Genomic DNA, 23,073 nt, shown 5'->3' with positions numbered 1-23,073 from the left:
GGATACTTGGGGAAAGGGGGTACAAAGGTGTGTTTGAAGTGTGGGAGGAGCCAGATCCTTCAGGATCTTGCAGACCATGTTACAGGTCTGCCACTGTTAAAGTAGGACAGTGATTATGAAGGGTCTATCCATATGCTTTGTGCCAAATGTATCAGAAAGGCTAAGAGTGGGAGGCAGGGTGGCCAGTGAGGACGCCAGATAAGAGTGTGTGTAGACAGGGAGATGGAGAGAATGGAATTAGCTCAAAAGATATTTTGAGAATATGTTGGAGAACGTGATGATTACTTATGAGGGTTGAGGGAGAAGTAGGTATCAAGCACGATTCTAAGACTTCAAGCTTGCTCCACGGTTTGGAAGCTGGTCCTATTTGTTATGACAGGGAACTCTGGTTTAGGATTTCAAATTGAATAAGGGACCTATTGAGCTGGAGGTACTTGTGGTGTAGCCAAGTGGAGAAATCTAATAAGCAGTTGGACATGTAGCTCTAAGACTCTACAACGATGTATAGGATGACAGAGAATTGAGAAATCATGAAAGTGGATGAGATTGCCTGGGAGAGTTATCATGAAAAGAGAAAGGTCAAAGACAGAGCTCAGAGCAGCTTATGACTAAAGGTCAGCTCATGACTAGAGGAGATGGAAAAGCAGAATGGCCTAAGAAATATGGACAAACCAGCACCTTCAAAGCCAGCAGAGTTGCATCTGTGTCTTCCTCCCATACTCACATCTTTCTCCAACCACAGCCAGGTGAGGTTCTTTACTGTTAGTGATTCATGGGGTTAGGTTGGGTCCACCTGGATAATTCAGGATCATCTGCCAAATTTAATGTCTTTAGCCTTAATCACACCTATAACTTTAGTTCCCTTTTGCTATGCAACATTATCTACTCACAGGTTCCATATGTTAGAATGGGGACATCTTTAGGGGACCAGTATTTTTTCTACCACAAAAACAACAATTCAGAGCACTGCTGAGAGGTCACAGAAGATAAAACTAAAATTTTTCTGATTGGATATAGCATATGGAAGTGAACAAAAGTAATTTCAGTGTCTTGGATGTCACAGAAATGGGCTAAAAAGTTAAAAGAGGGAGATTACAAGTAGATACTTTATTCAAGAAATCTGTGAGTAAAAAATGCTGGTCTTGGAACCCATTTAAACATGAGTGGATATTTATTATCACTGAAAGAATCATTGTCTATGTCCAGGATTTGCCTGGTGGGGCAACAATTCCATCCCCCCCACCCCCAACTCCAGAGAGTCACTTGTTCTCTATCCAAAGTACCTGAGGGAAAATGACTACGGAAATAATTAAGGTTAATGAATAAAAATAAAATCTGGAAGATTCTTGTTAATTGAAAAAATGAAACAAAGATTAACAAATATATATTCTGAAACTCTTGACATTTATTTCAATTTTTAAAAACAGTAATTACCTTGTGGTTTTAGATACGTGTGTTCCAGGGCAATTAATCATCTAATAAATGTGTTTCTAATAAGCATTTGCTAATAGCTTGATGTTGGTAAAAATGTTTCAAGCCTGCTGCCTCTGAAGCCAAAGACTTCAAAATGATATCTACTGAGAGTTGTGCTTAAAATGAGTATCAGCACTAATATGAAAAAAAAGCAAATATAATAGGAAGAAAAAAGGAAAAAAACCTCTAATATTTATAAATTAATTTAAAAATCATAATCGTTAACAATTGAGTGATTAAATTATTTTTGGCACGGTTCTGAGTGTTGCACATTATCTAATTTAATCATTAAAATGCCCCTACAAAGAACGCAATAACTATCCTCATTTTGGAAGTGGGATAACTGAGGCTATACACACAGGGCTGGAGTTTCAATCTAGGAAATCTACAACTTTCAAACGGTCAATAACAGTAGGTAACATCTAGCATTGATTGTCTATCAAGTACTGTTTTATACACTTTACAGATGTAAATACTTACATCTCACCCCAGGCTTATGAGGTAGACGTTTTCATACCATTATAGATTGGAAAACTAAAGCATGCTTAAGTCACACATGTAATAAGTAGGTCAGAACTCACACCCAAGAAGATTGGCTCCAATGTCCAATTTCTTCTCCAAATATCTGAAATGTGATTTTTTTGAAACTTTTTCATGTAGACAGAGTGTTATCTTAGACATTTCTGCTATTGTATTTTTGAAAGTATTTGGAATTAAAAATATATGTAATTTTGATGGGCTAGTAGACCCTTCCCTCTCTGAACTTCACCTTGCCTTCAGGAGTAAATGAAGAACTAGGTGATCCATAAAGTATCTCTTAGCTGCATAGTTCTATGAACATGCCAAAGTTTCTTCTCTTTTAACAAGTCTTTATTGTTCTGTTTTTACATGCTGGGATTTATGCTACATTGTATTATTGTAATGATTAATAATCATTTAGATCAAGCATTTATTGAGTACAGTACTTGCAATACATTAGGTGCTATGCAAAGTGCATTACTTGGTTTACTTCACTTAACCCTCACACCAGCTTTGCTTTTAATTATGATTACTTTCTCTACCTTACAGATGAGGAAACTGAGCTTAGAGGCCCTTAGAGTCTCATTTAAGTCACACAATCAGTAAATGGCAGAGCTGGGATCAAACCCAGAAAGCCTCACTGTGAAACTCAGAAGCCCAGTCTCCTTACCATCTTACTGTTATATTGTAGGTACCAAATCATTGATGACAAGCATCGCTGATGAGGTTCATAGTATTTGTACCACACACCTGAAACAGTCAGATCAGACTGAAGCAAAGATGAATCATTTGGCCTACATATAAGAATGAGAAATGGGGAGATATACATGATGTGTCTGTCTAAAATCATATCTTTCTGACCCACCCAATTGTGGTAATTTCCACCATTAGAGCCTTTCCCTTGGGTTTTGCAGATGGGATCCAAAGGACCAGCTTAAAATATGACTAGAGGGAGCAATGATTTAACCACTTATTTCCTGAGACCAGCAGACAGATGAGCTCATCTGCTGCGAACAAAGGGCAGAACCCTAAAGGAATAGCTTAGGGTGTTTGAATCATGGGTGAGGTTTCTGGAGCTTTGTTTATGGCTGAGAAGTGGGCAAAGTATCACCAGGCATGGGGGGTGTGTGTGTGTGTGTGTGTGTGTGTGTGTGTGTATGTGTGTGTAAAACTATGTACGTGTGTGTATGCATGGTGGCAGCAAATAGCTAAGGGATTGCACAATTAGGTGTCAGACTTTAGAGAAAGCATATTATAAAAGGGATGGAAGCAGCAACTGAACATAAGAAGGTATTAAAGAAAAAAGAGTCATTTGGTAAGTCTGCCTCAATTTGGCCATAAACTCACGTGACTGAGGCTGTCTTAGGGTTGTTCTCCATTTAAGAAATTCCTAGAAACATTGATGTAGTGGGAAATTAGTGTAACACAATCATGGGTTTAGAAGGCTTCTGAAATCATCAAGCCCAGACTTTGGCCTCTGCGCAATCCATGTTGGATACCTCAGATAGCAGCTATTTGGGGTCCATTTTTAAGGTCAACCTAGAATGAGAGTCTACAGTCAGCAATCCTATGTTATCTATACTTGCTGTCAGGAAAGCCATTACATATCTAAATCCTTTATATCAAGTTGATATCCAGCCTATTCTTAGGAAGGATAAAAATGGGTTATGTCATTATCCACCTAAGGGATTCTAATATTCCTAGAGCTATCACTAAATCACCTCATAATCTCTCTTTCCTATGGGATACCTTGAGTTCCTTCCATTTCTCCTTATTTGTCTGGTTCTTTCTAAACTAGACACCTTCCAACACTCAGAAGGACAAGTATCATTGATGAGTTTCATAGCATTCGTACCACACAGAAAATGATTTTCATCATGCAACATTGCTTAGAAGTGAGGAAGTAAAATTTGTGCCCACAGTGAGACAAGGATTTTGTGAATCACAGTGACTCCTCAGACAAGTTAATGTTCTTTGCAAATCTGTAGAAAAATTCCTTCCTTTGCTTATCTGAGTCTCAGTCTGTGATGGCAAAAACCGTAATGGTGATAGTATTTTTATAAAGAGCTATTGTGGGGATGAATCAGATATCATTTGAGAATGTTTAATATGTAATTAATGTTATGAATATCATTTATGGGTTATGAATCTTAAAACTGCATTCAGATACACATACACAATTTTGCAAATAACATCATATATATATATATATATATAGAGAGAGAGAGAGAGAGAGAGAGAGAGAAAGCCTCTCAAGGTCTCATATATATATTACCAATTACCACAATTGGGTGGGCCAGAAAGATATGATTTTAGACAGACAGGTCATGTATATCTCCTCATTTCTCATTCTTATATGTAAGCCAAATGATCCATCTTCCATCTTCGCTTCAGTCTGACCTGACTCTATGTTTCAAAGTGTGTGGTACAAATATTAACCTCATCAACAATGCTTGTCATCAATGATTTGGTATCTACAACATAAGAGCAAGAAGGTCTCTCAAGATCTCTCTTTCTCTCTCTCTCTCCCTCTCTAAATATATATATATATATATATATATATATTCTCTTTGCTGTACTCTTAGATAGATAGATAGATAGATAGATAGATAGATAGATAGACAGATAAAGAGAGAGAGAGAGAGAGAAGGTCTCTCAAGGTCTCTCTTTCTCTCTCTCTCCCCCCTCTAAATATATATATATATATTCTCTTTGCTGTACTCTTAGATAGATAGATAGATAGATAGATAGATAGATAGATAGATAAAGAAAGAGAGAGAGAGAGAAGGTCTCTCAAGGTCTCTCTCTCTCTCTCTCCCTCTCTAAATATATATATATATATATATATATTCTCTTTGCTGTACTCTTAGATAGATAGATAGATAGAGAAAGAGAGAGAGAGAGAGAAGGTCTCTCAAGGTCTCTCTTTCTCTCTCTCTCTCCCTCTCTAAATATATATATATATATTCTCTTTGCTATACTCTTAGATAGATAGATCAATAAATAGAGAAAGAGAGAGAGAGAGAGAGAGAAGGTCTCTCAAGGTCTCTCTTTCTCTCTCTCCCTCTCTAAATATATATATATATATTCTCTTTGCTGTACTCTTAGACAGACAGACAGATAGATAGATAGATAGATAGATAGATAGATAGATAGATAGATAGAGAAAGACAGAGAGAGAGAGAGAGAAGGTCTCTCAAGGTCTTGCTCTGTTGCCCAGGCTAGAATGCAGTGGCATGATCATAGTTCACTGCAACCTCGAACCCCTGGGCTCAAGGGATTCTCCTGCCTATGCCTCCCAAAGTGCAATGATTACAGGCATGAGCAACCTCACCTGGCCAGATACATAGATATTAATGAAGGGTAACTACATTATGCATTGTAATCAACATTTATGGTTGTTGAAATTGTCTAACACTTTCGTGTGTTGTTCACAGGAATGTAACCTGGAATAGTTTAGCTATTCCAGACACACACTGCTCACCAGAGCTAGAAGAAGGCTACCAGTGCCCACCTGGATTTAAATGCATGGACCTTGAAGATCTGGGACTTAGCAGGCAAGAGCTGGGCTACAGTGGCTTTAATGAGATAGGTCTGTCTTACTGGTAAAATACGTTTTAAGTTTCTATTTTATGTTTATGAAGTGGACGGAATAATTAAATAATTGATACTAATATTTTGACTGGCTGTAGTATAGAAGAAATACAAATATAAATTTTAATTCTATGCCTATTTTATAATATATTCTACCCGACAGTGCGTAGCATACAAGCTGTGTATGTATATAGGCAGCAGTGTTTGTATGGAGTTACAGATCTCTCATTTTTGACTATTTCGTTTCTCAATAATAGCATTTAAAAATATTTGTTTGTTGAACAGGGTTCTGGGTTGTTGACTCAAAGATAAACAAAATTTGGTTTCCTTTCATACATAACTATACCCTAATAGGCAAGGTAAGTCTTAAAAACTGTAATACTACTAGGTATTGATGAGTGCATTAGAGCTGAAAAGTGCTCCTTGATTAGAAGACAATTAATGAACTACGTAATGAATATGCATCAACTAAGTAATAAATGTATGGGAAATGCTTGTGCATGAAAACTATGTACTCAAATGTGTACATTCTTCTTGGCTTGCCTTATTAAGTCCTAAAATGTGCCATTACATACATAATGAAAGAACTTAGCATCTGCCATTTAGTTGATATCATTGTATTTTTAAAATTCCATGCAAGTTGCACATATTATATTATTAAAGCAAAAAATGTATAATTCCAAACAAGTGTTTTATGCCTTGAGAATTGTTATCAGAGTAATTTTTTAAACTAAAATTTCTTCAAGTGTCAGGCCCGCGTGCTAAACCATAAAGTTACAGCTTTTATATAGAATATAGTACTGAACGTGGGCTGATGGTATCTTTTTAAAGTCAGTTTTGCAAATAACATCTCAAGTTTTCATCTTTATGTTTTAGTATTTCCTCATATTTTATTTCAGGCATTATAGTTAGATGGCGTTCTTCCATCTCTTTTGACCAATAATATTGTCTCCTATTTCACAAAAATCCAGAAGCCAACTGATGTGAAGCAATTTCAATTTTCTATACTCTCTTAAACTTATCCAACTTTGTAATTAATCTTAAATCCTTCCCTCTGTCTCAAAAGTACAGAGGCGTCATGAATTACACCAATAACTTTTAGGCATGAGGAAGAAATTACAGATGTGGTATGGGAGGCGAGATGTATAGGCTGATAGGCTGTGTGAAATAAGCTTCAGGAGTTCCAACAGCTGGGCATGACTAGGATGCATGCCTTATCAGAGTCTGCAACTTTTCTTTTAGGGTCTGAGTGTATCCATGTCTTCTATGGAGAGTGGTCACCATTCCAGGGTTAAGGTCGCCCTTACAGAAAATAGCCTCCAATTTTTAAAAATCATGTAGCTAAAGCACCTCACACCCTCACCATTTTTAATGCAACAATCATACCCAAACTCAAAATGCGGCATTATATTCAAGTTGATTCATCTTTCTTCATTCTGACTTACAATGGCTTTGCTTAATATAGGGTAGAATCTCTTTTTGAGAGAAAAAGTCTCCTTGTAGTGTGCTGGCTCGAGAGGACCAATTCTAGGAGGAAATTGCCTTGGAGGCAGCCGCCCCCTACTAAAGCAATTATCTTACTATAGCTGTACTGTTAATTTATCTCCCAAGGATTTAAGCTCCTTGAAAACAGGAAGTGCATCTTTTCATCTTCAAGTCTCCAGGGCACAGGGCTATGCCTGGCTCACAGGGAGCCCTCCATAAATATTTACTAATAGGCTCAACAAAGCGTAAGTCCTTTTAATTCATTGGTAACCAGGCATGTTTGTATGAGGACGTAGAGCCACAATAGAGAATTAAGTTGTTTTCTTGTTGTTCTTTTGCCTGATTTTGTCTGTTTTTGTTGGCGATATTCATTATTCCTCATGACTCCTTCTTTTCTATACAGGCCTAATTTCATCTGTTTGCTTATTTTTCCCAAATTCATCATCACTGTATGACTAATTGTTAGATAATGAAATGTTGATCTTATACCATAACCAAAACATTTTTAAATGGTCATTATAATTTAGATTGAAATTGATAGCTACTTCCTGATATTATGTATCTCTGTAGACACACAAACTACTGTATTTAAAAGTTCTTATGGAAACAAAAGACAATGTTTTGCCCAAAATGAGGAAAATAAAATATTTTATTAGACACATGTGATCATCTCTTCATGCATGCATTTGAATTTAAAACATAATTAGGTGCCTAATTATGCATATGAATTTGGCTAATATACTTGAATATGTAACTAATTATGATTAGTTAAAAAGGAGCCCATTTCCTTTTCTTACTAATCAAATTACCGTTCAAAACATGAATTTCAATTCACTTATAAAATTTCTGGCATACGTAGCTTTATGTCTCATTAAGATTTAACATTGATGATGTTGAAAAATTCAAATTTTAAAATATATTAAAAGCCATAGTCATGGAGTAGAAAAAATTACAAGGAACCCCTGTTGTAAGATTGAAGAGTAAACACATCTTTGCCTCTTTGTGTCCCCAAAATCATCCAAATATCAAGAAGATTGAGAAACAGAAATGAAATTTTCATATTTAAGAACTCTGAAAAACTGTAACTACAAACCACATCACAGGACTGGGCGTCTAACAGAAAACTTCCTGAGAGGATTCTGCCTACTGTGGGTCTCAGACAGCACCAGCAGGATAGCAATATTCTAAGATAATGCATGTTCCTGGAGGAGCAAAACCGTCTCATATTTAAGTCAGGGAATCAGAGAAAAGGCTGATTGTGGAGGCTTACTAGGACCCCATGCAGCATCACAAGGCAGAGGCCCTCATTTCTGCAAGCAGTTGGTGGGGAGATAGAGTGGAGGGGACACAACTGCTTTGTCGCTGCTGATCTGGGTTGGCTAGAATGGGATAAAAGCTAAACGGAAGGTTTTCATGGCCACTATAACTTAGGATGACCTGGGGAGCCTTTTAAAACACACAGATTCTCAAGCACCATCCTCATGTCAATTAAATCACAACCTTAGAGTGATCCAAGGAATAGATGGCTTTTAAAGGCTCTCCAGGTGATTAATTTATGTGCATGCAGAGTTATGAACCATTGGACTAAAGAAATACACACATACACACACACCTGTATTATAAAAACCTTCAATTCCATCTTGGTCCATTTTGGTTGTTGTAACAAAATGTCATAGAATCAGTGTCTCATAACCAAGAGAAATTTATTTCTCACAGTTCTAGAGGCTGGGAAGTCCAAGATCAAGACAGCAGCAGATTTCATGCCTGGTGAAGGCCCACTTCCTGGTTCATGGAATGGCACCTTTTCACTGTGTCCTCATGTAGTAGAAGCAGTAAGGGGTCTCTCTTGAACCTCCTTCATAAGATTACTAATACCATTAATGTAGGCTCCACCTTCATGATCTAATCACACCCAAAGGTCCTACCTCCTGGTAGCATCACCCCCATGGGGGTTAGAAATTCAACAAATGAATTTGGGGGAAACATCAGCATTCTGTCCATTGCACTATCCTACAACATTACCCTGTTCCTCCCCAAAGTGAAACAGTGACAGGTATCTGGTCTAACAAAAATGTATTTCAAAGATGAGTCATAATTGAAAGAATGAGGACCACATCTATGAAAAATGTACTTTGAGGTACTTCTAAAACTGAGAAAAAATCATGATATATAACTCATAAAAACTTAACAGGAAACAGAGCACTGAATTACAGATTTGAAGGATACAGCTTGTCTCAGTAAGTGAACATAGAACAGTCAACACTGAGACACATCTTAGTAAAATTGTTGGAAATCAAAGCCAAAAAAAACATTCATTAGGCATCCAGGAAAAAAAAAAAAAAGTCAAGTTAGCTATAAGGAGGTACATCAGAGAGGCCTGAAACTTCATGTCAATATGGAACTCTAGAATGTAATGAATGGCACGATGCTTACAAATTCTTTAGGGAAAGAATGGGTCAAGCTCTTTCTGAATATTTTTGAAGAGGCAAGAACATAGAGACTATATTTTGCATGAAATCTTCTTGAAAACATTCAGCCAATCAAGAGTTTCTCATGAGCTAGTCTCTAGTATCTATTTGTTGTAAGAACAAAGCTAATGTAACTGTAGGATTTACAAAATACAATGTAAATATTACAAATTATGAATATCTAGAAGAGATAAGATGAAAACTGGGGGAGATAGTGTAATTATGTTGATATTCTTAACGTTCACGTTTAGCAGTTAAAAAAGTAACATTTATACAATATATGAAACGTATAATAGAGATATATGCATACTTGTCATGAGAATGCATGATAAACCCAGAAATTACTTTCTTTAGAAATAACTCAAAAATCCAAATAATGTTATCTATGACCATGTCCCAAAAAATCATTTCAATATGAGTAATAATATTGGAATCAATTCTTTCTAAATCTTGATAATAGTTCTCAAAAGAAAAGTAACAAACAGTATATTTTTTAACCTCTGAATAGAGTTATGCTATTTGCTGTAGCATGTTTAAAACTAATAGGGGCACATGACTCCTTTGTGGTAAAGTTTGCTTGAAACACAGTTGTTCAAAAGAATGGCCCTGGGGTTTAGATCATGGCTCCACTTTATATTAGTGTGACAGCCTTAGGAAAGTAATTAACCTCTCTTGCCTCAATTTCCCCATCTAGGAAATGGGGTAAGTGATAGACCTACCTTATAGAGTTAATGTAAAGAGCAACTGAGAAACTACACTTAGAGTACTGTGTAGCGTAGAACAAACACAGAATGAGCTAGAAATTGAGATGCACGGGCAAAATATGAATGTATCTCTGTGTTATTTGAGGGAAAATGGCGTAATAATAAGGGAGGGCAGGACATAGATATTTTCACACTCACAGACAGCATCTGATATGATTCCCTTTGTTTACAGGCATTAACTATGCAGGTTTTTCCAGTATCTTATTCAAGGGAGAGGCATTGGAGCAGGGGCATGGTGTTTTTTGTTTGTTTGTTTGTTTGTTTGAGATGGAGTCTCACTCTGTCACCCAGGCTGGAGTGCAGTGGCACAATTTTGGTTCGCTGCAACCTCTGCCTCCTGGGTTCAAGCAATTCTCCTCCCTGTGCCTCCCGAGTAGCTGGGACTACATGTGCATGCCACCATGCCTGGCTAATTTTTTTGTATTTTTAGTAGAGATGGAGTTTCACCGTGTTAGCCAGGATGGTCTCGATCTCCTGACCTCGTGATCCGCCCGCCTCGGCCTCCGAAAGTGCTGGGATTACAGGCGTGAGCCACTGCACCCGGCCGGGACACGGTGTTCTTAACCTTGCATCTTGCCAATGTTGACTTATATCTCCCATTTCATTTTATTCCAATCAATGACTAGCATCCTAGAAGGCAAATTTTTGGTGATGTTTGGTCTTTATTCGTCAATTATTCCTCTCCCCTCTCACAAATGTTCTCACTTCTGTGCTTGTACCATTCTCTCTAGAATCTGATCAACATTTAGCCCGTGTCATTGAATTTTCTACAGTTTGATGAAGCATCATGCATATGTTTAATTTTATTTATTTATCCCTATACATTCCAATCTGTGACCCCTGGATTGGAGCCTCTCCCTTTCAGCAGCCTTTCAACAGGTGCTCCTTCCACAGAGCCTAAGTAAAGCACCAGCTGGGGCACTGAGCAGAAGGCACAGCCATGCTGTGATGTGCAGGGTCTCCAGCACTAAGTGATTTATTTTCTGACCTCCTCTAATTCCCTGAGCCACGTGACGACTGAGATACTGGTTATTTCTGTCTCTTTCTTCCATTTATGGACCTTTCCATCTTTATTTCTGGATAGCTTTCCTGTGACTCCTTCCTAAGGACCCCCAACTAACTCATCCCCGCTAAGACATTAGCCCATGCACTCAAGATATCACACACTCCCCATGTTGCAAGCTTCCTGAGTAGTAGACATAATCTAAAGGACATCTTGCAAAATCGCAAAATTTGTTTAGCAGACATTGAGATTCCGCGATTGCAGTATGGGTGGCAAGGTGGGTAGGAATCATACAGTGGAAAGGTTTGGGGATTGACAACATCCTAAAAGCCACACTGTCGATGTGACACAAAATCACAGCAACTTACCCTATTTAGAAAATTTGTCTTCCCTTTTCTGAATACTTACCCCACTTTCGGTTCCTACTTCCGCTGTTCTCACTTGCTCATAAACATATGAGACATAAAAGCTGAGACATAAAAGAGGCGACACTGATTTTCTGTAATAACACTGGAAATGAAATAACAGAAGTTTAGAGCTGGAACAGATAATGCAGTCATGCGTTTTACCCACACAGGTGGGGATCTGAGAGTCAGAGTGAGTGGGATTAGAGTTACAGAGAACTCCAGGCAGAGGCAGGCTGAACTCACTTCTCCAGATTTGCAGATGTCCACTATACTTGCTGTTTCCACCAAACCGTCTTACAACTCAAAATAGTGTTTAAGAAGAAAATTCAAAAATAATTTGCAAAGCTTAGTTTTATTCTTAATTTTCTAGTAGAATGTTAGCATTATTTCCCTTTAGTGAAATGCTGATGGGGAAGACCATTATCCAAACAGAGGTGACGTGCCAGTTAGAAAGAAAGCAACATGAAATATATCGTATATGGGAAATAAATCACAGCAAAAAAACACCATCGAACTGGTGATTCCTGGTCATGACATTTTAAAAGAAAGTAAAACATTTGGTACAAGGGATGAGAACAGAACTCTTCAGGTGGTGGTTTGAACCCTTCATTCATTATACAGTCAGGTAAAAAATAAAACATGTTCAGTCTGGACTAAACAACCTAATGAATGTCATTGGATGATAAAATTCATCCTGAAAAGTCACTTAGGAAGTAAATCGCTGTCATGCATTTTTTATTAGTCTTTAGAATCATCAGAATAAATGACAAAAGCCCATTTTCAAAAAAATCCAGAATAAATGAAATTCAACTGAAACAGCTTATAGCAGAGGAAGCCCACAAGCAAGATAAACTATAAATCAAGACATTCTGAAAATAACGAATAGAAAAGACATACAACATATGCCCTTAACACTACACGAGCTGTATATAGTAGATCACTTTGCCTGTTCTATGTATACAAAAGTCAAAGGCAAAGCCAGCAAATAATAAACACTATGTTCTTGTGGTGACTAATTGTCCATCAGACAGTCGTTACTTTTGTAATTACTGTCATTACTTAGGACAACTGTTGTTATCATTTATTGATTGCGTATTATGTGCCCGGCACCGGTGAAAAGGTTTTCTATCCATTGTGTTTTTAATCCTCAAAATAAGCCCATGAGGTATCATTATCCCTCAGTTGATGAGTGGGGAGAATGAGATAAGCAAGAATGAACTCTCCCAGAGCCTCTTACCATCCGCATTTGGAAGCCACGTCTTGCTGCCCTGTGTGCTGAGGCTGAAGCCTGTGCTCTTGATCTACAAACTACTACGTTACCAGAGAAGTCAGCCATGAGTAACCTTCATTCCTGTGGCTTGTCAGGACACCTGGTCCATTATAAAGTCTCGTTATGATGATGGAAGAAACACATCTTCCAAAACAGTGACCTGCCATAGTGGCATATCCTGCAACATGGTGACCTCCCTCTTGTCCTGAAGTCTTTAGACAAGTCTTAGACAAAAGAATAAATGTGGGCTGGGCACAGTGGCTCAAGCCTGTAATCCAAGCACTTCGGGAGGCTGAGGCAGGCAGATCAACTGAGGTCAGGAGTTCAAGACCAGCCTGGGCAACATAGTGAAACCCTGTCTCTACAAAAATACAAAAATTAGCTGGGCATGATGGCAGGTGCCTGTAATCCCAGCTACTCGGGAGGCTGAGGCAGGAGAATCGCTTGAATCTGGGAGGCAGAGGTTACAGTAAATCGAGAGTGAGCCACTGAACTCCAGCCTGGGCAACAGAGCAAGACTTTGTCTCAAAAAAAAAAATAAATAAATAAAGAGTAAATATGAAGGAATGTGACACCCACTGCAAACTGATGGCCCCTTAAGGGGTTGGTCTCTGGATTTAAGTCTAGTCCCTTGTATTCTGTATTCTGTGGGACAGAGAGTTTGTGCATAATATATGTTAGTTGAATGAAAGAATATAAATATTAAAAAATGTACCTGGGAGGCAATGCAGTTTTATAAGCTACTGAGCTATAAACATCTGGGCAAGGATTAGAGATAATGCCAGAAAAAATTAGTAAATACTACTTTTGATGTAAAATTAGATGGTAGACACATCATGGCTAGAGATGTGGGAGAGAACTCAGCAAGCAAAAGAAAATATGCTATTTGGTATATTTTAGTAAGTTTTATGTGTATTTGAACTAAATTCAAAATGCCATGATAAGGCATGTGTTTGCTATACGTAATTTATAGCTACATGCATTAATTTCTGTTGTGTATTTGAATTTACTTTCTTTGAGATATGAATATTTAAATTTGCTTTCTAAATTATCACAAATTAACCAACAAATTTATCTAAGGTGATTTTGGAAATCCACATTAATTAATTTCTTTATTAGAATGTGACATAAACAGTATTTACCTTATTAGTTTTCTTTATGAAAAAATTATAAAGCTTTTCTGTATATATCCTCCTTAAAATATTAGATAAGAAAACTACAAGTCGTCAGCTCCACAGGAGTTAAAATGTGGATTTTGGATGCTAAGAACAAATTTAAGATGATGACTTGTAATCTTCGTGAATTGTTTTTGGCAACAATAAATTAATTGGGCCTTTCAAGAAAATGCAGAAAACTAAGGTAAAGGGTGATTGAGTCTGCCAGATTTCCTGTATTCCCAACTCACTTCTGAAGAACATAATTATGAGTATTGAAATTTGGGACTGGTATTTTTTACAAGGAGAAATATACTGTAGCTGTTATTTACTTTTGTGGTATTTTTCTTCTTTGAATTTGGGTAGTATTGACTATAAGCTATGGACTCAGCTCTCTGTGTGGGTCATAAATCAGTTTTATTAAATATTGATTTAGAAATATCAGTTATTATTTTCATCACTGGTGGATTTCTGTGCTTCGGACTACCCCTGTGTCTTGCTGAAATAGGATTGACAATGGATCCACTTACACGGGTCCAGTGTTTTAGTTTTAACACAGGATTTCTTTGACTTTGAAATAACTTTCTATATCTTTTTCTATTAGTATTCTATTATTTTTATAATTTGTCTCTTATTACCTCTGATGTTAAATATGGACATAAAATATGATGAAAGAAAATTACTTTTATTCAAATTATAATGGGATGTAAATTGAACTTTGTTGATGCTGCTGCTAAAAATTGATTCATCAGAGTTAAATGATATTAAACCATATTTCATGCTACAGTATGTGATATCAGATGAGAACTTTACAAATGAATAGAAAACAGAAAGTTATATATCTACAACCATGATTTATTACAGAACGTACATTTTTACCGCAGTCATAAAAGAAAAAGCCCAGTAAAGACTAAGTGTAAAATATGTAATTGAGATTTATAATGCTTTCAAAAAAAAAAGCACCAAAGGGTTTTTTTGATGCATTTATCTTGATGTTTACTGTTGCCGTAGGAATTACTTATTGATTTTTATGAAAACACATATGGAAGAGAGAACTAAGATAATAGAATTCAACTAAAAGGGCTTCATCTATGATAATTCTGTTTGCTCTGATAAAAATTCCTTTATCATGGAACAAGGAAAACCTGACATATTTTTGTTGAGTCGAGGACAAGATCAAGAAACATCCTATGAGGAATATTTGTGAAAACCCTTAGCCAAATGCAAGGAGTTTTATCCTTGTATCTTGAATCATGAGTGCCCCTAGGTTACATGAAATGTGTGCTTGAGGATTTTTAAAGGGACTGTCTTTAGGTTTCTCAGGTTCTCAAATAGGGCCACAGACTTACTTAAACTGAAATTAGATGTCCAGATATTATTCAGAATGTTAGGAAGAAAGGAGTTTAAAGGCAGAAATTGCAGGCATGATTTTTTTAAAAATAAGGTTGTCCATTGTCTGCTGAAAGACGTTTAGGAGTTCTTGTTGAATGGATGAGAAAAGGCAGTGACTAGAGGAGTTTTTCATCAGACAGTGAAAGGCAATTTTAAAAGTAAATTTTGGAGGGCATAGAGTGATGATTTATTTCATGTTATACGTAGAAGACAGTGTTCATTGGAAATATCTAGTGGATTCCAAGAAATCAGCATTTTTATAGTTGTATTTTAAACATTTATAAGTTAAAAAAGTAATACGTCAAATAATGTAAGATATTTGATGATTTAAGAAATAAATTCTGCCATATATAATTCGCTCCCTCCTTCCCTCTCTTCCTTCCTTTTCTCATTTCTTCTTCCCTCTCTGTAAGTTTCATGGTATATTATAAAATGTTTTTCATTCTTCCCTTACTGATAGACATTTAAGTCGTTTTCAGTCTTTCCCTGCAATAAGTAACGCTGTGTTGAATACAGGCATATATACATTCTGTGCTCATGTGTGATTATGCTTTAGAACAGATTCCTAGAAACAATTTCTGGGTGAAAGGATATGCACATTTTTAATATAAGAGATAGCTGGCGGTTTACTTTTTAAAAAGACAAGGATTCATAGTACTGCCCTTATTGCGTGAGTGAATTTTTATAAATACAAGGTATTCTTTTTTAATATGCATAAATATTGAAGGAAAAAAATAATGTAGGCATTTCATATTCCATACTCTGTACTCTTCTGAACACTGGCAGTCCATTCTCTTCTTGAATGTATGTGTTCATCCCATTCTTCCTCGAGTGCCTCTCTCCTACTCCCCTCATCTCCTATGACTCACCTTTCAGGACCTACTCAGGTAAGTTTCCCCTAATCTGCCAGCAGCACTCATCTCCCTTCTATCCAAACTGTGATAGCAAGGTTTGTGCATCAAAGTTGACACTTCGTTACTTCATTCTACATGTGTCCCACCGTCTGGGAGTGTGTGTGTTTGTGCACACACATGCGTGCCTGTGTGTGTTTTACCCTTATCTTCTGGATTAGTTCACTAGACCCAGTTGTCTCAGGTGGGAGCAGAGCCTCAGGCACTTCTTTTGATGTCTTTTCTCACTCTCATTGAACTCGGTATATACTTGAGGACTGGCTGATCACATTTATGAGAATTTTATTTTCGATAAATTGCCTTTTAAAAATCATCATTCTGCAGAAATTTAGTAATTGAAAATTTAAATCAAATTCAAATCCAACTCTAGCCTCCAATTTCACTGTTCGTTTGAACGTATGACTTCTCTGTTAAGCCAGATACTCACATGAAACAAATGTGAATAGACTGGCATGGAAATCGTGTATGGAGAGTCAAGGAAACTTTCTCTGCTGGTGACAGCAGCCCGCAGAACATAATTCCCTGGACACTCTATGAAATCAAATCAGTTTTATCAACTAATCAGTTGGAGCAAAAAATAATAATAGTGTTATTTAGGAAAGCCTTAACACAGCTCTTACCTCAAGGCTAATGAAGACCTGACCCTTGAACTCTAGGGGCTTCCATGTTCCAGCTTGTGAGCCCTGCTTAGCCAAAACCCTGCTGAAGAGGTAAGAGCCTCCTTCTCCAGAGAGAAAGCCCCCAGCCTTTGACAAAGTGCTTCTAGCCTGAGTCATGTGGGCTATGAAAAAGAAGTTGGTCATCCTGAGCAGTCACTGGACAGTGGAGAGAGCCCATCCATTTTTCTCCTTTATTCTTCCCTACCCCTCAGCTCTCACTCCCTTAGGCCTTGGGATTCTGAAATCATAAGAGCAAAATATTCTAAATATACTAAAACATGCTAAATAACTTAAATATGCTAAATAAAATTAAAACTAAAGTAAACATATTAGAATAAATCATGAATGGCTAATAAATATAAGCTGCCACCATTAAAACAAAAATAACAACCACTACCACAATTGCTACTATAAAGATTATTATTGATCAGATTTATTTTTAGATAAGTAGAAAAGCGAGATGTATTTCTATTTTTCTGAGAATGTAACCATTCTTAAATAATATGAGATGCTTTCTCACAGTAAGCAGAAGAATGAGATGTATTCATAAATAATATATTCAACAAACAAGTTATTTTGCACTTACTCTATATGGGTACTGAAAACAGAATGATGTAAATAAATAAGAACATCTCTCAAACAGAGATGCTAAAATAAAACAAGAAGTGAAGATGAAATAAATTCAGAAGAAAGGATGGATCATTGACCTGTAGTAGTTCTTACAGCCATGTGCTGGATGCAGGCGTGCCTGTCCGAGTGTGTGCGTGTGCACATACATTGCTTCCCAACTTTTTTTTTTACTATGACTTTGTTAAAGTGAAGCGTGAGCACTCCACATTTGCTGCAAGTCTCGATTCCCCTATTTCCTTTATTTCTCACATTTACGTAACTTGTCTAACCTCTGAAACAAATGTTTTTATTAGAGAATTACGTTTTTATTTTTGCTTTTGTTAAATAAGATCTATAGTAGCATAAATTAAGTGTGCCACCTTCATTTTGTACCTGGCTAAACATTTCTGCTTCCTGTGTACTTTTTCTGAAAATGGCTTTAATTTATCTTATTTTTGATAATTAGCTTCAACGAGTACAGAATTCTCCTTTGGTATTGATTGGACATAAAACCTGAGATATTTTCATTGTATTCTGGAGTCTATTACTGCCAATAACAAGCCTACCATGAGTCTTATTTTAAGGCTTTCCTTTTTTTGTGTGTGATTTTGGGGGGTTTTTTAACACCCTTTTTCTCTGGTAGTTTTTAAGATTTACCCTTTGTCCTTGCTTTCTTATGGTCTTAGTATCCTATGCCTAGGCATGGATTTTTATTTTTTATCTACTGTGAACTCATTCTCTGCATATGAGACCCATGCCTTTCTTCAATTCTGGAAGGTTTTTAGATATTATCTTCTCAAAACAGCTCTCTTCTCCATTCTCTCTATTCTTTATTTTCTGGAATACTGATTAATATTTGTTTTTATCATATATTTCTTATTCTATCCTCCATGTCTTTAAATCGTGCTTTCTAACTTCCCTCTATTTTCTTGACTTCTCCTCTTGTTACCACACAATGGGTGGGTTCAGTTGCTTGGCAGGTGGCAGTCCAATGACCACAACCAAGGAGGATTTAACCAAGGGATTTCATTACCGGTAACAAGTAAGTAGAACACTGGGGATAGTTCCCAAAGCAGGGCCTCCCCAGACACAGGTGGGAACAGGGCTTTGTGGAGGCTGCTTAGCTGAGTCACTGTATGCAGAGGTGGAGTGCAGGCAGGCACAGCTGTTGTTCATGCTTCTTCATATGTTGCCCATACAGAAAATGGCACATAAGCTCTTCCCTGGGCAGGGCATTTGGTATGGTAAGGCGAAGAGGTCTCCAAAGTTCATCTCCAGCTCAGGCATCCCCGGATGCCTGGGACCAGTTTTTAGTGTGTTTGTTGTTTGTTTTGCAGGGGCTCAGCTTCTTCCTAGAACATTTTTAAACAACGGAAACTCAAGGTGCAGCAGTTAAAAGTGGATATTTCTTCACAGTGTGTACCCAAAAACCCAGGGATCCTGGGTTACACTCTTGATCCTTGATTAGATGCACAAGGAATCTTCTATCATTCTCCATCCTTCCAAGAGTTGTTTACATATTTTCAAGCTCAAATTCTTTGCTGAACTCTTAATTTTCTCTCAGTGTGTCTAGACTGCTATTTATTTATCAAATTTTCAATTCCAACATCTATAATTTTTATACCTAATCTTTCTATTTAATTCTGTTTCAAACCTGCCTGTTCTTTTATCTTAGATTCCTGTTCTTGCTGTTTTCTTTCTAATCTTTTCTTCATCTCACCAAACATTTTAAACATGCTTATTTTAGAATTTGTTTCTAGTGCTTCCATATTTTCTAACTCTCCTTTACAATAGTTCATTTTCTTGTGTGGTTTATAATATTGGCTATGAGCTCATTTCCACTGGCTATGAGCTCATTTTTCAGGGGTACTCTGGCCTGAACTATGACTGGGGTTGTGTTTGCTGCAGTTTCATGGATATCAACCATTCTTACTGATACTCGTGTTACTTTTGTGGCTTAAAGAATATATTTAGTTTGCTCTCATGCTGCTAATAAAGACATACTTGAGACTGGGTAATTTATAAAGAAAAAGATTTAATAGATTCACAGTTCCACATGGCTGGGGAGGCCTCACAATCGTGGCACAAGGTGAAGAGGTAAAGACATGTCTTACATGGTGGCAGGCACATCTTACATGGGGGCAGGCAAGAGAGCCTGTGCAGGGAAACTGCTCTTTATAAAACCATCATATCTCGTGAGGCTTATTCACCATCATGAGAACAGCACAGGAAAGACCCACCCCTATGATTCAATTACCTCCCACTGAATCCCTCCCACGACACGTGGGGATTATGGGAGCTACAATTCAAGATGACATTTGGGTGGAAACACAGCTAAACCATATCAGGGAAGGAGAGGTCCTTGAACTATTTGCATTATGCAGGCACTGTAAAATTAGACTACACACTCCAGCTGGCCCAGGTCTGGATTCTGATTTCTCTGAGGAGACTCTTTTGCCCTGCATGGATCTGGACAGAAGTCAAGCAACATTCTGCTTTTTTCCTGAGCTGGAGGCCAGGGTTCTTCCAGTCCAGATAAAATGCAGAACAATCCTTTGTAACTCCCAGCTTTGTAGAGACACCTCAGCTCCAACCTCCTGTCTTGTATTAGGTGCCTCCCAACTCCTCTCCCTATTGGAACCCAGAAGCCCTGAAGATTTATATTGACTCCAAGTGCATCTGTGAACCATTTGGCTTCAGCTGCTGCTCACAGCTCTGATTTTATATTCTCCCAAACTCTCTGGCCGCTGCATAGTTTGCTCATGTAGCTTTGAGATAATTTATACACTCAAAACTTACTCTCTTTTATCTGTTTCCTTGTGTTGATTTGGCATAGGGTGAGGAGGGTAAGGGAAAAAGGTGTCTAAATAAGCATAGTCCAACATTTTGACCTAAAGCCTATATATATATGCAGCTAATAATATTATATATATAAGTTTTTTTGAAACAGTCTCTCTCTGTCGCCCAGGCTGGAGTGCAGTGGCATGATCTCAGCTCACTGCAGCCTCCTTCTCCCGGGTTCAAGCAGTTCTCATGCCTTAGCCTCCCAAGTAGCTGGGACTACAGGCACACACCACCACGCCCGGCTAATTTTTGTATTTTTACTAGAGACAGGGTTTCACCATTTCGGCCAGGCTGGTTTAGAACTCCTGAGTTCAGGGGATCTGCCCATCTCAGCCTCCCAAAGTGCTGGGATTACAGGTGTGAGCCACTGTGTCCAGCCTATGTTTTTATATTTTTAGAATTCCCATGTAATGGTGCAATTTTCCTTTCTTTGATGTGATGCATCTATGATTTTATATTCTATATGTATTTTTATACTTATATATAAAATGCATTTTATTAATTAAGCATTAGTTCTTAAAATTTGGTATTTCCATGAACTTTTAATTTTACAAATATTCCATTTCGGTGTTATTATTTTTATTATTTTTTGCTGCTGAATAGTTAGGCCAATCTCTGTGCAGCCTGGGAAGATAACACATCAGCAGTCAATTTGTGTAAAGACAAAATAATATTAGACAGCAAGAGAATGAGACAAGACTGCAAATCAGCAATGATAATTATTGAGTACTGAGGACAATTCCAGTGGATTAAGATTTGGGGTGCTTAAGCTTCTTAATATTAATTGCAGCAAATATTCAAATGCTTTCACTTTCCATATAAGTACTTTAGCAAATAAGCAAAATATGAAATAAAAACCCTAATTCAGAATTACCTAGATATAAAACAAGTAAATTGTCCTAGGCAATTCTTACCATCTTATGTCCAGTAAAACAATAACCTATATTTGTGCATACAGATATATTATTTCATTTAAAAACTAGTGGTGACTGTAATCTTGACACCAAATTGAAGTTGAACTGAAAGAGGCTTTCCTATAAAGATACTTAGGATCCTTACATTGTATGTAAGGAAAGTCACCTAGTCCTCACATCAACCCCAGGTGTGACATGTTAACTCATTCTAATGGTACAGATGTTGAGATGCAGAGAACAGAAGCAGCTCTTAGGGGACAGAGACAGGGCTCAGTGATGATTATATTCACCTGTCACAGGGTAGCGCTACAATAGTGAGTGTTCTGTGGATGGTCCTATCCAGATAAAAGAAGGAATTGGTTTCAGGACATAATCTGCATCTTACTAGGTGGGGGATGTTGGACAAGTTACTTAACCTCTTCTGCCCTGTAAAATAGGGATAAAAATGGTACATATCTCAGAGTGTCATAGGAAGACTAAATTAGACTATTCTCATCCTCACAGCTAATGAGTTCTCAATATTTAACTGATTATAATTATCTTTACTAGATACGTAATTACGTAAATAAATTAATGAATTATAGAGCAAATAATCGTAGGGTCACACAGATAGAAAGTGGGAAAAATAGGAGACAAACCAATGTCTATATTCGTTCCATGGCATTAGATTTAGATTACCTCCTTTTAGTCTGGGAAAACACTCGTGATTATACAGTGTAATTTTAAAATGTACAGTACTTTGCTGGGTGTGGTGGTGCATGCCTGTGGTCCCAGCTACTTGGGAGGCTGAGGTGGGAGGATGGTTTAAGCCTGGGAAGCAGAGGTTGCAATGAGCCGAGATCACGCCACTGCACTCTAGCCTGGACTATAGAACGAGACACTGTCTCAAAAAAGAAAAAAAAAATACAGTACTCACATTTTACTATGCTAGTATATGCTGTATTCACTGGTGTGTTCTCTCTTGCATGGAAACTTTCATTGGGAATGAAATGTTTAAAACTATTTTACTATTTCATGCACTGCTTTGAGATACTACCAGCAAAGCTATTTCTAAGCTGAGATGCTTTGTGCTGGCAGGACTTCTAAAGAGTTAAAGCAATGCTGAAGCTGTGTATTTACAACTGACTAGAGCAGGAATCAGCAAACCATGGCCAGTGGGTCAAATCCTGCTTACTGCCAGTTTTTGTAAACAAAATTTTATCGCAACTCCCTGCCCATTTGTTTAAACATGGTCTGTGGCTGCTTTTCTCCAACAGCAGAAAAGTTCAGTAGTTCCAACAGAAATCCTGAGGCCCATAAAGCCTAAAATGTTTACCATCTGACCATTTACGGAAAGTTAGCCAACCCCCAGACTAGAATAAAGGTAGGAAAAACCACTCAGCCCAAGCTTCTTTTTTGATTCTGTCTTCCCACAGCTGCCTAGAATCCTTTGCAGTCTTTATCCTAGGAGGCTCAGAGGCTACAACACATCTCTAATTTTGCCTAGATTTGTGAGAATCCATTTCTCACAAATCCAGTTCTGGCCGTCTTTCCCTGACTCGATGTTCCTTGAACTCTAAACATGAAATTTTAAAAGAAAGATTACCTGGGATGGGTATATCCCTGAA

The 23,073-nt window shown here is 37.4% G+C and overlaps 1 protein-coding gene across 7 annotated transcripts in view; it reads left to right on the top strand.

Moving 5' to 3' along the window:
• The window catches only part of NALCN (sodium leak channel, non-selective), a 365,066-nt gene that overhangs the window by 66,742 nt on the left and 275,251 nt on the right, over window positions 1-23,073 (top strand). For all 7 annotated transcript variants that reach the window (XM_024231054.3, XM_024231061.3, XM_054529197.2 and 4 more), the window contains exon 7: window positions 5,430-5,584. In XM_024231054.3, the coding sequence (XP_024086822.1) occupies window positions 5,430-5,584 (155 nt within the window). The remainder of the gene's footprint in view (window positions 1-5,429; window positions 5,585-23,073) is intronic.

The sequence above is a fragment of the Pongo abelii genome, chromosome 14 (genome assembly GCF_028885655.2).
Source record: "Pongo abelii isolate AG06213 chromosome 14, NHGRI_mPonAbe1-v2.0_pri, whole genome shotgun sequence".
Classification (NCBI taxonomy): domain Eukaryota; kingdom Metazoa; phylum Chordata; class Mammalia; order Primates; family Hominidae; genus Pongo; species Pongo abelii.
This window is presented reverse-complemented; position numbering and strand designations above follow the sequence as displayed.